Source organism: Lottia gigantea, assembly GCF_000327385.1.
Source record: "Lottia gigantea unplaced genomic scaffold LOTGIsca_17, whole genome shotgun sequence".
Lineage (NCBI taxonomy): Eukaryota > Metazoa > Mollusca > Gastropoda > Lottiidae > Lottia > Lottia gigantea.
Genome location: NW_008708133.1, coordinates 1,368,374 through 1,383,952, shown reverse-complemented (window position 1 = coordinate 1,383,952; position 15,579 = coordinate 1,368,374). Strand labels below are relative to the sequence as shown.

The 15,579-nt window shown below is 32.9% G+C and overlaps 2 protein-coding genes across 2 annotated transcripts; one reads left to right on the top strand and one right to left on the bottom strand.

The window, feature by feature from the left end:
- LOTGIDRAFT_231072 (hypothetical protein) lies at positions 1 to 6,501 on the top strand (the record flags this gene model as incomplete). The annotated part of the gene is made up of 6 exons (XM_009051658.1): positions 1 to 196; positions 3,982 to 4,294; positions 4,672 to 4,899; positions 5,397 to 5,605; positions 5,743 to 6,098; positions 6,360 to 6,501. The coding sequence occupies exons 2-6, from the start codon at positions 4,027 to 4,029 to the stop codon at positions 6,499 to 6,501; spliced, it is 1,203 nt and encodes a 400-aa protein (XP_009049906.1). The 5' UTR covers positions 1 to 196; positions 3,982 to 4,026.
- A 3,677-nt stretch (positions 6,502 to 10,178) lies between these two features.
- Positions 10,179 to 14,211, bottom strand: LOTGIDRAFT_113306 (hypothetical protein; the record flags this gene model as incomplete). The annotated part of the gene is made up of 5 exons (XM_009051657.1): positions 10,179 to 10,431; positions 11,202 to 11,306; positions 11,590 to 11,712; positions 12,017 to 12,204; positions 14,053 to 14,211. Coding segments are annotated over 5 exons (828 nt in total), but the record flags the coding sequence as incomplete, so codon positions are not given.
- Between the last annotated feature and the right edge of the window lie 1,368 nt (positions 14,212 to 15,579).

Here is a 15,579-nt window from a genome sequence, read left to right as displayed (position 1 = left end):
AAATGTTCTCGTGTAACTTTTTATATTGTGTGTGGGAATTTATCGATCATTGTGATAGATTTTAATCTACCTGTGTATGTAGTTTCGCTGTGTAGACAACGTACACTGGCAGCCGCAGAAGTAAAAACGACAGAACTTATTTATACCGCTCTAATGTTTTACTAAGACGGTGTCATTGGAATTTAAAGCTTAAAAGGTTAGTATTACTCCCATAAATGGCCCACATTCATACATTAGTAAGACACCCTAGGGCTCCAATAAATAATGTATAATAAATATATACTTGTCGAGGCATTTGTTAAGACATTATTTTCTAGAACTTATTTTTTCATAATGAAAATTGTACATAATATTTCATGCCATTTTAATTGAATAATGACTATATTATCTGTCCATTTAATTTGATTCTTGATTCTATTATATCAAACGATATGCATAATAAGTATCTCCACTCATTGGTAAGTATATTATTACCAAATTGTGTATTTTATAGGTCTATAACGATTAATCTATGTTTTATATTTTGACAATCTGGTGTCATATCATTACAAATATACGAACTGGCAGTCTGCCACGTCTAAATATCGACACATTAAGATCTTGAATATAACATCATGATTACTTTAAGACTATCCAATAGCTTTGACAAGTATGATTTCATAATGATATACCGGGAAACTAACGGTGGTAAACTCAAAAAGAGAGCGAGGAAAATATATAATAATACATAATATATAACAGATCAAAACTATTTTAGTTACTTGTTATTGCTATTGAAGAACTGTCAATTGTATTTGATGCCGTAGTGGTAGAAATAGAATGCCGATCTGGTAACAAAGGTGACTGTGTAAAAGTATTCCTGTTATAGGTACTGCAAAACTGAAGCTACATTGATCAACTGACTAAAGTTGAGTTGTATTCTGACATGCTGTCGGTAGAGAAACCGTCCTACTGCTCGGAGGATTGTTTGGTTGGAAGAATGTATGCATTACGCTTCTTGATTGATTTCCCCTTTAGCTTTGTCTCAGCTTTCCCTTTTGAAAGCTCTAATATTTGTGAACACAAGAAAAGGTTGAGTTTATCCAATATGCTGTAGACAATTTAGATCACAAAATCCATACCCTGAATGGTAAAAATACATATATTGCATTGGCACCAAGACCGACCAACCTATCCCCAGGTCGCATCTATATCCACGGTGGATAAATTCCTATGCATTATCGAAAAGAAGAGGGTGGCGGTATGGCGACACTGGTATACCAGAAAGTGGTTAACATAGATAGTACATCATGGTAACGACTTTATTATCACCTTTGAACAAATAATGCGTAAATCACCGAGACTTAGCCCACAAGAAGTGTTTTGAATGATATAGTATTTAGTCTTAAGGGCTTTCGCAAAGAATGAGTAGGGATCATTAGGCACCTCTTGGGTCTTGGAAGTAATCTATGAATATGGTGGTACACATGATGACAGACAAGGCTATTGCAAGAGTGGTGGCATATCCTTGTTGGTGCAGCACTGAACGCTTTGATTTTCTCAGTCATATTGGTGTGCCATTCCCTAACTCCTCTATGGAGCCACATGAAGCTGATAAGACCAATATTACAACGCACCAGATGATGACAGACGAAATCGGACACTCATCTTGTTGCACTCTACAAATAAAGTGATGAAGGTTCACTGTCTGCAGAAAATTCAGATAAGCTGATGCGTTAAGCGTGTTCAAGGAGCTTTCCCAGGCAAAATCTTGAAGTCCGCCATACTACAGAAGATGGTCAAACAGGGCGTTGGCAACAGGGCGATGTACTTTGAAGCTTTTATCAGAATGCATCTGATTCTGTGATAAGTTGACGAGTTGTGGCATGGGAAGGGGAAGACATAAAGCGTCTATTATTGAGTCATATTGATGCCGTTCATAGCTAGTTTTAGATTACAGGAACCTTGTTAATTGTATTGAAATAGTTGAAGCATCCTGGGAAAAATACTTTGGTTAGCTCGAGTCATTTAAAAACCTAAAATATCATAAATGATGGTTATTGGGAAAAATGGCTGCCTTTTTGGTCAGGTTAAGCTATTTAAAATGTGTTTCATTCGATTTCTTCTGGTTCAAGAAATTTTATATATTCAATGACCAAAGTAATTTAGAAGCGAAAATATTGAAGAATATGAAGTTTATGACGGCCAAGTTCAACTTTTCAACTCATTTGCCGTAATTGTTGTTATTTTTGAGTCATTAAACTGTCATAATTTTGGACTGAACTCACACAGAAAATGTTAAGTTTGAATTTTTGACAAATTCAAATTTATCTCAGCTGATCATCTATTAATTAATTGGATATGTATGCATATCTTAACGTTTTGAAAAGAAAAACGGGGAGAAGCATAGTAACATATGATCACCGCTCTTCTCTAATGGTTGGAATATGGTTAATATATTTAAATCATAGCCAACATCATCGTCAGCTGGACTGCTGATTCATTTCAATGGCTTGTGACCCATCAGAACTAGATATGAGTCTTAAACTACGTATGTGTTTAAAAAAAATGAAAAAGCTTTATCTTAGTCTTTTAACATATTCTGAACATTCTTTTCTATAATTCTATGAGGCGTTTTAATTCATTAAAGATGGGTTTCCTTATTTTTTAGTGTCAAAATATTTGAATAAATGATGTTTCTAATAAATTATCATGTATTCTTAATCATATCATTGTGTTCTTATTGCATATAATTATATTAAGAGCTTTTACCAATCATATATGTCCATGTATGTACAGTCTGGATGGGCAAGAAAAAGACTTTTTGACCTTTCTTGATCGGTCACTCATTGGCATTCTGTTGGTAATTCTCGTCTAATTTAGATAATTATGAATTCATTATAGACATGTGAGACAAACTGGTAATTTTCCAAGTCATTAGAACACCTCTTCTTTCTATTTGTATAAGTATTAGCATTTTCATTTTCATAAATGAAAATAAGGGAATTCATCTTTAATTCAGATAGAGCTCTCCCAAAATCGTTTTGAATCGGTACAAGTTGACTTTTCTTGATGTAAACTCGTGCACATCCGACGACGATTTCATTCAAAACATTTACACAAACTGTCCGTGTTTGAGAGTACAAAGAATAATATAAAATATACATATTATAATTAATATCTACAACTTATAACACTTTACATTTATGACTTTTTCTCAGACCTGAAGGATCACTTATAGAATAAATGAGACCATTACCGAATCCTTTAAATTGATAATAACTTAAGTTTGCAAGTGGTTTGTCTTCTTGACTGATCCATAGTCAAACCTCACTGGCATTGATCTTCTCTGGATTATTCATACCCATTTACAGATTGGAAGACAACACCGACCTAGATTAGAAATTAGAACCCACGACCAAAATATGTTTGGACATATTAACCAAACAACCAAGACTATAAAACACTGAGAACCCTTGACCACAGATGATACAAATAGTTATACATATATATTGTTTTTATGGTCCAGACAAGCTGTTACCTACCAACCATTGCAAGATTTGATTTTAAATGAAAAACAGTAATAGAAATGTATCAAAAATCGATGATGGATTTTTATTGGGCGTCATGCCTAGTCTATTTAGTTAGTTAACACAATCTATATTGTGAAAAAGTAACTAGTATACATTTAATAGTGTAACGGAATTACACTTCTCAAATCGAGTAACAAAGTCTTCGGAATATTGATAGATGCGAAATTCACATGGACACAAATGGTGATTACTTCAAATTTTACATCTCTGTACACAAATGGATTTGAAGGCTCAGATTTCTACGCTGAGCTGTGAACATTATTACTGATTAGCATAGCTAAACAATTCGTGTTTCGAAGACTTATACGATAGATTGGTCAAACAGATAGCGAACTTGTACCTTTAAGTGGCGACCCTTGGCAGTTTTCTATCCAGTTGAGACCTTAAAAGGTTTTTTTTTACATTTCAGGGTAATCAATGTACCAGATATGGCTGAAGCTAAATAGAAATTGTTATGGTTGGTGTTTTCTCGGCCGTTTGTCGGCGAATTACAAGAAGACGACCCATTTGCTCTGGCCTAAATGATACAGGCACAGAATACTCTGAAAATAAGGATCAGAATCTAAAAGAATGTCTGTCAACATTAGATCTTGTTTCATTGGGCGTAGGGAGTTGTTGTGGAACTGGGATGTATCTATCTTGTGGTCTGGTAACCATGACAGCAGGGGGACTAGGTGCTATTATAGCCTTTTTAGTGAGTGGAATAGCAGCATTACTTTCAGGCAAGTTAAGATCCCACTTTTGGTGCAAGGGAAAATAATTTTTCTGGCTACGAAATAAGGCATTCAAGCAGATCTTTTAAAAGTTAATTTCAACTGCTGTATCAGATTAATATAACGAGTGTGTTGACACCTGTCGTTACTTTATATAATTGGGTTCATGATAAACAATTCTGATGTCACTGAATGATAATAGTTTAAAACTGTGTAACACAGTAACATACTGTGTTGAAGAGGCACACGCTTTGTTGAAAATAGAATGGTGACTGTATCCTTTCCCTTAATGTATGTGTTAATATTATGAAGTAAATTATGTTTTTTCCCCATAAAATGTCAACAGAGAGTGTAATCAATTTAACATTGTATAATTGAATTTCCAGGAAGTTGTTATGCAGAATTGGCTTCTGTTTGCCCTAATACTTCGGGGTCGGCGTACATTTACAGCTATACAACAGTTGGAGAGCTGATTGCTTTTATTATAGCATGGGGGTTGATAGCAGAATATGTTATTGGAGCAGCATTGGCATCAGTTGTATTGAGTACTACTATAGATTCAATGTTTGATTTTGTTTTAAAAGATTATTTATCTACATGGGGATCAATAGGAGGTAAATGTCCCTTCTTTTAAATCAATTTATCTATCTATACATCGACTGTAAAAATAAGTATCTCTAAAGTCCTTATTTGAAATACTTGTCTCTCAATTATCATATCAAGGCTTTGGTCATGGAGTAAGTTAGCCGTGATAACCCGGCGTTCGGATCAGAAGAAACCCCAGCCCGACAATTGGGACAATGTAGTTTTTCAAGCAAACTACAAGGAGTCCATCAAGACGAAGGACTCCTAAATGGTTCAACTTTGAATAGATACCCAAATAATACGAAATTTGGCTTTTAACAAGGTGAAAATTCTCAAACACAAGCAACCAAAAAGTGTGTCGGAGCAGCTCCCAAAAGTGGAATTTTATTTCTGGCCCTTAACTTGTCGATAATCCAAAGCATATAAGATTAATATTTTTGATTCAATGTCATGCCATTTCTTAAAATGTGAGAGAATCAAAGGCACGAAAGTAACTTTATAACACAAAATCTATTTTGAATTACAGGACGGGAATATTTTGATGTGCTGGCAGTTGTCATATGTGTGATATTGACCATAGTTTTGATTAGCGGCGTCGAGCTTTCTGCTTCCATCAACAACATTCTCAATCTGATTAATTTGTCAGTTCTTATATTTTTTATTGGTATCAGTATCTATTATAGTAAGATTGAAAATTGGACTGCTACTGACCGATCTTCTACTTGGGGAATTAAGGTAGGTCTTCTGATGCCTTAAACCTCACACAATCCTGAAGACCAAAATTCACGAGTAACTTTTTTCACATGTTACTGTTATCTCGAGAGCATATTGTCTCATGGGATAAATTATCTCTATCGTCCGTTTTTTTTCAGGTTCTAGCTGAGATACCGACAGCCTATTTTGCTTTCATTGGCTTTGATGGAATTGCTTCTGCAGGTGGCGAAACTAAGAATCCCAGTAAATCCGTACCCAAATCTGTGATTTTATCCATTACTATATGTACTTTGATATATGTATCAGTATCATTATGTCTAAGCTTAATAGTTCCGGCTAGTCAACTACCAGAAAATACCGCCATGATGGATGTTTTTGTGTTAAAGAACAATTACTACGCAAAATATTTTATATCAATTGGAGCAGTTTGTGGATTATTTGCTGCTGCATTTGGTTCTATGTTTCCGTTACCCAGAATTCTTTGTGCTATGGCTAGAGACGGACTCATATACAGGTAATTTTGAGCTTTTATCCTGTTTGTGAAATGAAAGGTAATCCTTAAATAGTTATTGGATATTGGATAAATAATTGTAGTTTTAACTGGTTTTCGCTTATAGCACATTTTCAAAGAATGGACTCAAGCAGATGTATCTTATTATTCGTACAATAAGACAAGAAAAGAAGCAGAAAGGTTGTGACAGTACATTGTTTAATTAAAATTACGAAATGAATGAGAAAAATTTAAATATGATTTTAAATTTCTGTTATATTTTAGCCATTTTGGAGAAATATGCCAGAAAACCAAAACACCCCGACCTGCAACATTATTAACTGGTATATTATCTATATCGTTAGCTGTTACTATTGATCTAAATTATCTGATAGAATTGGTTTTAATGGGTATGTTTTTTAAATGATTTACGGTAAACTGATATATTTCATACCGGTTTTAGTGATATGTTCTTGATAACTAAAAAATAGTTATTGTCGGTTTTAATTATTGTAAAAGTGTAAACTGATATATTTCATTCGGGTTTTAGTGATATGTTCTTGATAACGAAAATATAGTTATTGTCGGTTTTAAGTATTAAGTGTAAACTGATATATTTCGTACCGGTTTTAATGGGTATGTTCTTGATATGATTAAGCGTAAGCTTATTTTATATATACACCATACATAGTGGATTATCACTGACTATAGTTTTCAATATAATAACTGGAATAGTATCTTATTATAAGTATAATTATTAGGTAAATTGAATCTGTTATAACGTTATCGTTTGCAGATGGCCTATTTGAAGAATATTATTATTTTAAGTGTCATCAATTATTCACCACTGTGGTCATACTATTTCTTTCATGCTATAAAGTCACCACGATGCTACCTTCTAAAGCCATCAGTACATACTTTAAAACAAATCTCTTTCAGGGACACTCCTTGCGTATATTTTGGTAGCTGTTTCTGTTCTAGTATTACGTTATGACAAGTATAGTAGTAGTGGTTATGAACCCCTAGAATCATTAACTGACGTCAATGAAGGTGACGAATTACACTCCAACAACATTGATATTACTGATATCGACGTCGAAAAAATCTTAAAACCAACAGGTTTTAATGAGATCAAACATAAACGATATTACAAAAAGGTCTTTCATCAAATTCAGAGTGTATGTAAAAATTGTTTACCGGAAGTATATAAATTGAAATGTTCAATGTTTATTATGCTAAGTGTTATATTATGCATCCAGGTGACATTGTGTGTTTTTATAGTGCTTTTGATACGCGGAGTTCTGTCTCCAAATGCTGTGATATTAACAATATTAACTTTTCTCTTTGTTGTTTTGTTGACGTTTATGATTATTTTATCAACATTACCACAGACCATGTAAGTTGAGTTTCGATAGTTTATGAAATTGCTTTTAGAACGATTTGTTCTACGATGATTATTAATAGATGACATCAATTTTTTTTGTTCTTGTTGTGACTCTCCAACTGAATCTAAATTACTTATCTGCTTTCTAAATATCTTAAATTATTTACAGATCGCATCAATTTTTTCAATCTTAGTGTGACTTTCCATATTAATCTTAATATAGTTTCTTACTATCTATTTTCGATCCGGATGTGATACATAGACATATTTAAACTGATTTCTAATTATCTTATATTGCTTATGGATTCCATCAAAGTTTTTGATCCGAGAGTGACCGACTGAATCTAAAATTACTTCCGGTTTGTAATAATCTAAAATTGTTTACAGATCACATAAAAGTTTTCGAGTACCAATGGTGCCTGTACTGCCTTTACTGGTTACGTTTATGAATATTTATTTTATATCATCACTATCATTGTATTCGTGGATTATTTTTTCTATTTGGATGTGTATAGGTGAGTGTTTGGGTACATAGAGGATATGGCATTATATTATATTATAGCCTATTCAAATTGATATTTAATATTAACATTTTAATTTTATCCAAGCCTTATCAAGATTATCTTTTTTTGTCAATCCTTTGGTATAAGTGATATACAGTCATAAATGAAGGCCTATACGACCTGGAAAAATCTATTATGAATTATTCAGTAATTTCTAATACTATCAAACTCTATTTCTATGAGAAAAAAATGTCATTGAACACAATCAAATACCATGTGGTGTTCAATCGCATACGGAATTTTGTAGAATCATCATTTTCCAACAAGTGAAAAAGTGCTGACGTGGTTGGGCCCATGCATAGCTTATCAAATGCCAAAAGAGCATGGTAGAGGATGGTAGACCATTTCCTTTATGAAGATGGTACCTCTTCTTACATTCTGAGGAATTTCTTCGTGATAGAGTTGAAATAAATGAATAGAATTAGCATGAAACCTTGAAACCTAACTGTTCACCTTAGCCTTGATATTATGGTTTTTTTTGCAGGGTTTATTATATATTTTACGTTTAGTATACGAGGCGAGGTGTTAAAATCAAAGGATTTCCAGAGTCAGTAATGTGTTTGTCTTCATGGATTCGGGCTGTATTAATTTTTGTGTCAAAAGAGTTGACATCTTTCAACACCTGTTCTGTTGCAAATGACGCTTAAAGTTTAATGCCACGTTTGTTCTCAATAAAATAAAAGTTGGCCAAGTGTAACGACCAGTAATGGAACAGTAGTCAACGGAGTCGAAGCCGAAATAAGCGTATAATGTAGCTCATTTGAATTAAATATCATTATTTAAATGAATTTGTTATTTTGAATTGATTTTTATGCTATGTTCTACATTTCAAAGTGTAAATATTGGAACTTATTCCAAAAAAATATTTACTTTATAAACAATAAATATTACATATAAATAAGTTGTTTGTGAAACAAGATTCTCACTCAATCCCACATTTGTGTCAGCTTTAAATCATGGTATGCTTTCTACTAGTTCCAATTTTACCATTTATTCCATTCATAAATTAACACCAGACTTTTAAAAATCTTTTTTTTTTGTGCACTTCTGTGTTCTATTTAGTTGATTAGGAATTAGTTGTATTGATCGCTTCTAATGACTTGTGTTTCTCTTTTACTTTATTATCTCCCCCTTCGGCTTTCTCTTTTTCTGTCGTTTTCTTTTTTATCTTCTTCTTTAGTTTTTTCAATTACAACTTTGGTTTCATTAATTTTCTGAAATATTCAATATTTTTACATCCCTTAGAAAAACGAAAAGTTATTTTAAGTGAAAATTTCAAATAACTTTTGTGGAAATGTGCCCATATAAATATAAGATAACTTGCGAGGCAAGGTAACGTACGCCCACTGGCAGCTGTCAGAAATGATAAAACAGTCTTTAGTGACCAAAGTACGAATTTTCTCATATTGAAGAAATTTTATTAGTTTGAATTCAATTACATATATATATATATATATATATGCCAGTTATTCATGCTGAATAATTCCACAAAATTTTTAAAAATCAATATCAATAACCCAAATACAACAAATAATTAAATCACACAGCTCTAATCAAGGGCAAAAAAGAACTTTTGACGTGATTTTACAAAGTCAAGGGCAATAACTCAAAAAACGGTCATCAAAAATATGTCAAGTTAGAGCTTGTCCGAGATCTTATCAATTCCAATGATCACACCAAGTTTCCTCAAAATCGGTTGAAAACAGTAGCTTGTGCTCACAAACAAATTTGGAAGCGTTTTACAAAGTCAAGGGCAATAACTCAAAAACCGTCGATCGAAAATGCCTCAAGTTAGAACTTGTCAGATTTGATCAATTCCAATGATCATACCAAGTTTGATCAAAATTAAAAACTGTAGCTTCTCGTTTTTTAACAAAGTCAAGGGCAATATCTCAAAAACCGTTCATCTAAAATATGTCAAATTCGAACTTGACCGAGATCTTATCAATCTAAAGCATCACACCAAGTTTTATCAAAATCAGATGAAAACTGTAGTCTCTATAGTGCTCACAAGAAATGTTGACATATTCATGTGGGCGTATAAAAATGTCACCTATGCGTCTGTTCACAAGTTCTAGTTACCAATCAAGATGGCACCATTCTTGTCACATTTGGACGAATCTTGTAAATTATAAAACATGAGTGAACCCAAACTGTCTACCGTGACAGTGGCGAATCTACAAGGGAGCCATGCAACTCGAAACACGTCAAAAAACGCAAAAAATATACGTGTATATAGGCCGTTTTAAGGGTATTGAGCAATATACTTACTTTTAACACTGCAGTTTTATCGATTACGATGGTGATATTTATGTATAATTTTAAATAAGTTATATCGGTAACATTATAAACAACACTATTCAATCCGTCATACACCATTCTAGCTTTAGTATTCTGCATCATCTGAAATCTTTTTTTAAAAGAAAATAGTTTTAAAGCGATCTTTTAGAATCAGATTTCTTAAATAACATCATACAAATACATGATATATAAATACAATTCAAATACAATGTCAAACGATGTGTAAGGAAAAGAATGAATGTTTTGTAATAATTTTAATCATATTGGTTTTATCGTGGTTATATAGTTAGGATTATAGTAAACTTTCAATAAATCACATTTCTTGGCAACGAACAAATTTCGAATAACACAATTTTCTGATTAATTTCTGGTATCGTGATTCCATGTCCTCTGACTTGTATCAATGATCATCGAAAACCAGGTCGAAAATCCATAGTTTCTACCTCTATCCGTGCCGGGATCAGCCCTTATAGAAGCCCTGGCGTGTGATCACGTTTAATATTTATCAGGAAAAAGGTTTAATATAGGATTGTATGTAGAGAATGATCTATAATTCTTGTTTCGTTCAATTTATTTTTAATTTGGGTTAAAATCCACGCCCGTTTGTTTTTTAGGCAAATGGCATCCCAAAAACACCCAAAAATGTTGTTTGACCATCCCTTAATTTGAGTTTTCACATATATGTACGTAAGGACTTGGTTGCATAAAATGGCCACATTTTAACACTGATTGCCATTCTCTGATCTTTGACAGGTAAGTTTTATCATTAAAAGCTCTGTTGATTTATAAAATATGTTTCTAACATTTTTCTAGTTAAATTTGGAATGTCCACGTGGTCACTGAGTCTCAGGAGAATATGATTATCAATAACTGAAATACCTCTCTGGATTAGTTGGATTAGTTTTATCTCGTTTATGACCAGGTGTTGCATATCTACTATATCTCAATGGATAACGAACAGTCTTTAAACCTTTTGCACGAATTCTGAAAAAAAAAATAATCAAATACATTACATGACTTTGAATCACTTGTACAGCCAAAACAAACTCTAATCTCCCAAATATTGATTTTAACTTTCAACATTACTCGTACAATCAATAATGCTCGGCAATCATTACTAAGTATATCTCATAATTACCCTTACGAGTTCAAAGTTGATGATGTATAGATATGTGGGGTGCTACATAGTACAGGTTAACAATGAATTTTGACTCATATCACAGACACAAGACAATGATATTATGAATTATGAAACAATTTGACCAACCTGTCTCTATGGTTACCATCTTCGCCACCCCAACCAAAAAATGCATTGGAAAATCCATTGGTCATTTCTACATGTGTTTTATTTAAAGCCGAGACACCACCATAATATCCTTCAAAAAGTAATCTATATAGAGACATAAAGAAATAATATATACATTACATCTAGACATTTTAATACAGAACCTGAAACATGTTATTACTTAAAGTTTCAATCTTCAAACAAAATGTATATCAACCTGCGTCCTAACTAGTCTACACTTGGATCGAGACAAGTTTAACATTAAAAAATATATCTTTATCAATATAAATCTCTATTCTTTCTTTTATTCAATTTACATTATTTTTTTCAGACTCGTCAGCAATTAATCCAACGTAGAAGAAAACACTACGCTTTTCAATTGACTTTTTGATTTTTTGGGGAAACTTACTGAAAATGAGACTTCTGTAAAGCCACAGCCATATGTTTGGGTTTATCTTCACATTTATATAAGTTAAAGTCGTGAATGGGATACATATCAACATCGTGAAATATAAAACAGGTATAATTATCTATCTTTAATGACTCTAGCACACCGACGTTCATCAATAATCCACGGTTAAACATTTCTGTACCAGCCTGTTCAAGCACAAAAAGAGAAATAAAAATTATATAATATATAAAATAGCCAAAAATATTCTGTTCTGCTAATTCTTTTTGTGACAAATAATATTCAAAACACGGTGCAATCGCTTTGATTAAGATATTTCTAACCTTTGGTTAGCTAGTTTGAATGTTAGGTAAGAGTGGTTGTAACAACAACATATAATTGAATTTACGAAAGCACAAGCTGAGGTGAAAATTCAGCTACATCAACTTGATTTTTAAAAAGTAATGAAATCAAATTATAAAGTAATACTAATTACAAATGAAATAATTCTAAAATAATAGAATATATATATTAATGTGAATGAAGTTCGTCGTTTCTGTGACCAACATCCTATGAACTGAAGAGAGAGTATTAAATTAAAATGGAGAGGAACCAAATAAAATATACATATATATATAATTACATATACTGATATAAAAGTTCTATTGAACTATGGGTTTAAGTCTACCATGGACTAAAATATCATTAAGATTCTTATTGCGTTTAAAAGCTATAACTAAATCTTTTTGAAATATATCAGGGAATTTTTGTTGGATTTCCCTGTTCAGTTCCTTAAAAATTGGTATGGCTTGGCAGGCTGTGCTACTGAAAAATACAACAAATGGAATAACTTGATAATCCATGTGGACATTAAGACCATTTGCCTGTATTGTTTTCAATTTGTCTATCCAGAAATTTTCTCGAAGAAGTCTGTAGGTTCTTGTTGGGATAGCGCTTTGTTCATGAAGTTTTTCAATAGGTGTAATTCGGCATTATTATAGTGTGATCTGACTGGTTAAAATGTTTAGCCACAGATTTGTCAAGATTATGATTTATATCGAATCTATGGCCATTGAATCGTGTTCTTAATTTGTTTTTTTTGTTTCACCAATATATTGTTTATGACAGACAGTACATGATATTGCAGCTGCCACACAACATGTTTCTGTTTTTGGAAATTTGGCATTATTATAGAGGTATTGGTGAAAAAACAAGGGTAAGGGTTAGCTCACTTGAATGTTACTGTCTGGTTAGCTCACTTGAATGTTATTGTCTGGTTAGCTCAGTTGAAAGTTGCTGTCTGGTAAGATTACTTGAATGTTACTGTTTGGTTAGCTCACTTGAATGTTTCTGTCTGGTTAGCTCACTTGAATGTTACTGTCTGGTTAGCTCACTAGAATGTTACTGTCTGGTTAGCTCACTAGAATGTTATTGTCTAGTAAGCTCACGTGAATGTTATTGTCTGGTAAGCTCACTTGAATGTTACTGCCTGGTTAGCTCACTAGAATGTTACTGTCTGGTTAGCTCACTAGAATGTTACTGTCTGGTTAGCTCACTAGAATGTTTCTGTCTGGTTATCTCACTTGGATGTTAGCCTACTGTCTGGTTAGCCCAATCGAATGGGACTGTCTGATTAGCCCACTTGAATCAGACTATCTGGTTAGCCCACTTGGATTGGACTATGATTCGTTACGGAATTCTTCTATGATACTAGTACCCGTTGCAGGACATGTAGAATTTCAATTTCACAATTCAATCAAATTGACCAATAAGAGGTTTTGAGCTTTAACTGTAGTATTGAAGAAATTTTTTTTTTACCCACCCTCAAACCAAATTACGTCCCCTCATACATTCTAATTGATACTGCCAAAAATAGCCCTCCAAAAAAAAAAAAAACATCGAGTTTTAAATTTCAGACCAGTCTGTTTTAAACATTTTTACATACAGTTATGATCGATATTTTAATTGTATTATTTCACACATTCTGGAACATACCCCTGTTTAGAGATTAGTAAGTGCATGTATTGTTTCATTATAAAAAAACAAATATCACGTACCTGTTCAACAACAAAAATGGTAAAATCCAACTGTTGTCTCTTTAACATGGGTAAAATATTATATAAAAAGTCTAATAAATGTTTCCGCCTGTCTCTGTAAGCTATGACTATTGCAACTTTCTGATCAGCTTTACAGGTGTTTGGTTTAAAACGTCCACCAGGTTTCCATGGTTCATTATGTAATTTCTCAATATCTTTCAGGTTGCCTTTAAAATGGTGAAAGGCAAAATCACCAACTGAAAAATGAGATAATTAAACTGAAACTATTGTTTGATTTATAAAGCGGTGCTTTTAGTGTCGTGCTGGAATGAAAATAAAAATCAATTATAATCCCCTTTCCGAAAATGTAAAATACAGGAAACTCTTACTAAGATATGGTGATGTCTTTGGACAAGGTTGCAAATTGTCTAACTGTATTGTTTCATTTTTTTCAATCAATAATACGGTTGACGATCTATTCTGTAGGTATTCTATAGATGATAAATATTTGTGCACAGTCTTATGGTATATCATATAATACAGCGCCGTGGAGAGTACAAAACATGTCACCATTACATTTATCTGAAAAAAATATTATTAGTCCAATTTCAAATACATTGACAATTAAGCAGGTATATACCTAGTAGAGCAAGTGTTTTCGGGATAGCTTCACCCAACGAATGAAAAATTCGTCGAATACGCTTATGCATTTAGAATATGTTTCCAGTTAGTTTTGTTAGGCTGTGGTCACACATACGTACGTCAAGCGTCTGTTTTTCAATCCGTCAGTTGAATACGTAACTAAATCAAATGGAACCTATTGGATTGCATCCGTGTGGTCACACATAGATGTACGTCGAAAAAAATCGTATACGTCAAACTTTCAGTCCGAAAAAAATGAGAATTGTTACATTTTTTGACGCTCGATAAATCTGACGTATACGTTAAATCCTGAATATTTCAATGTCAAGGAATGGTGATATAAAACTTCACGATGACGATACCGAGAAATTAATTTCTTTGGTGCAACAGAACAGTGCCCTATATGATAAGACTAAAGTTTGGAAAGTCCTTAAGCTCCTTGAAGATGGCTACCCTAGCAGCTAAAATGAAAATAGAAAATTTCAAGATAGATTTTCAGAGAAAAAGGGCGTGCAAACCACCCCCCTACCAAAATGACCTTGTAGGATATACTGTCTGCTTGCATCATATATTTATGATATTTAAATTATTTTCAGCGGACGTGATGTGATATGTTTTTAATATCTTCTTTCAGTGGAGACCTGGAAAAGGCGTCCATTTCATTGACTTGTTGTGTTTGGTATTTACTGAAAGGTGTTTGTGTGAAGAATATGAAATCAATAATTTCTTACGGTTGTCTGGTTATCTAATACGGACTGGCCCACGGAATGTACATATGGAAACGTACGAATGTTTGACCACCCCTTTTCGCGAATCGTACACAGTTTCGCATTCGTTTGACCTATACAATCCTGACGTACGTATTTGTGAAGACGGCTTAACAGCTAAAAATTTTAATGGGTATAC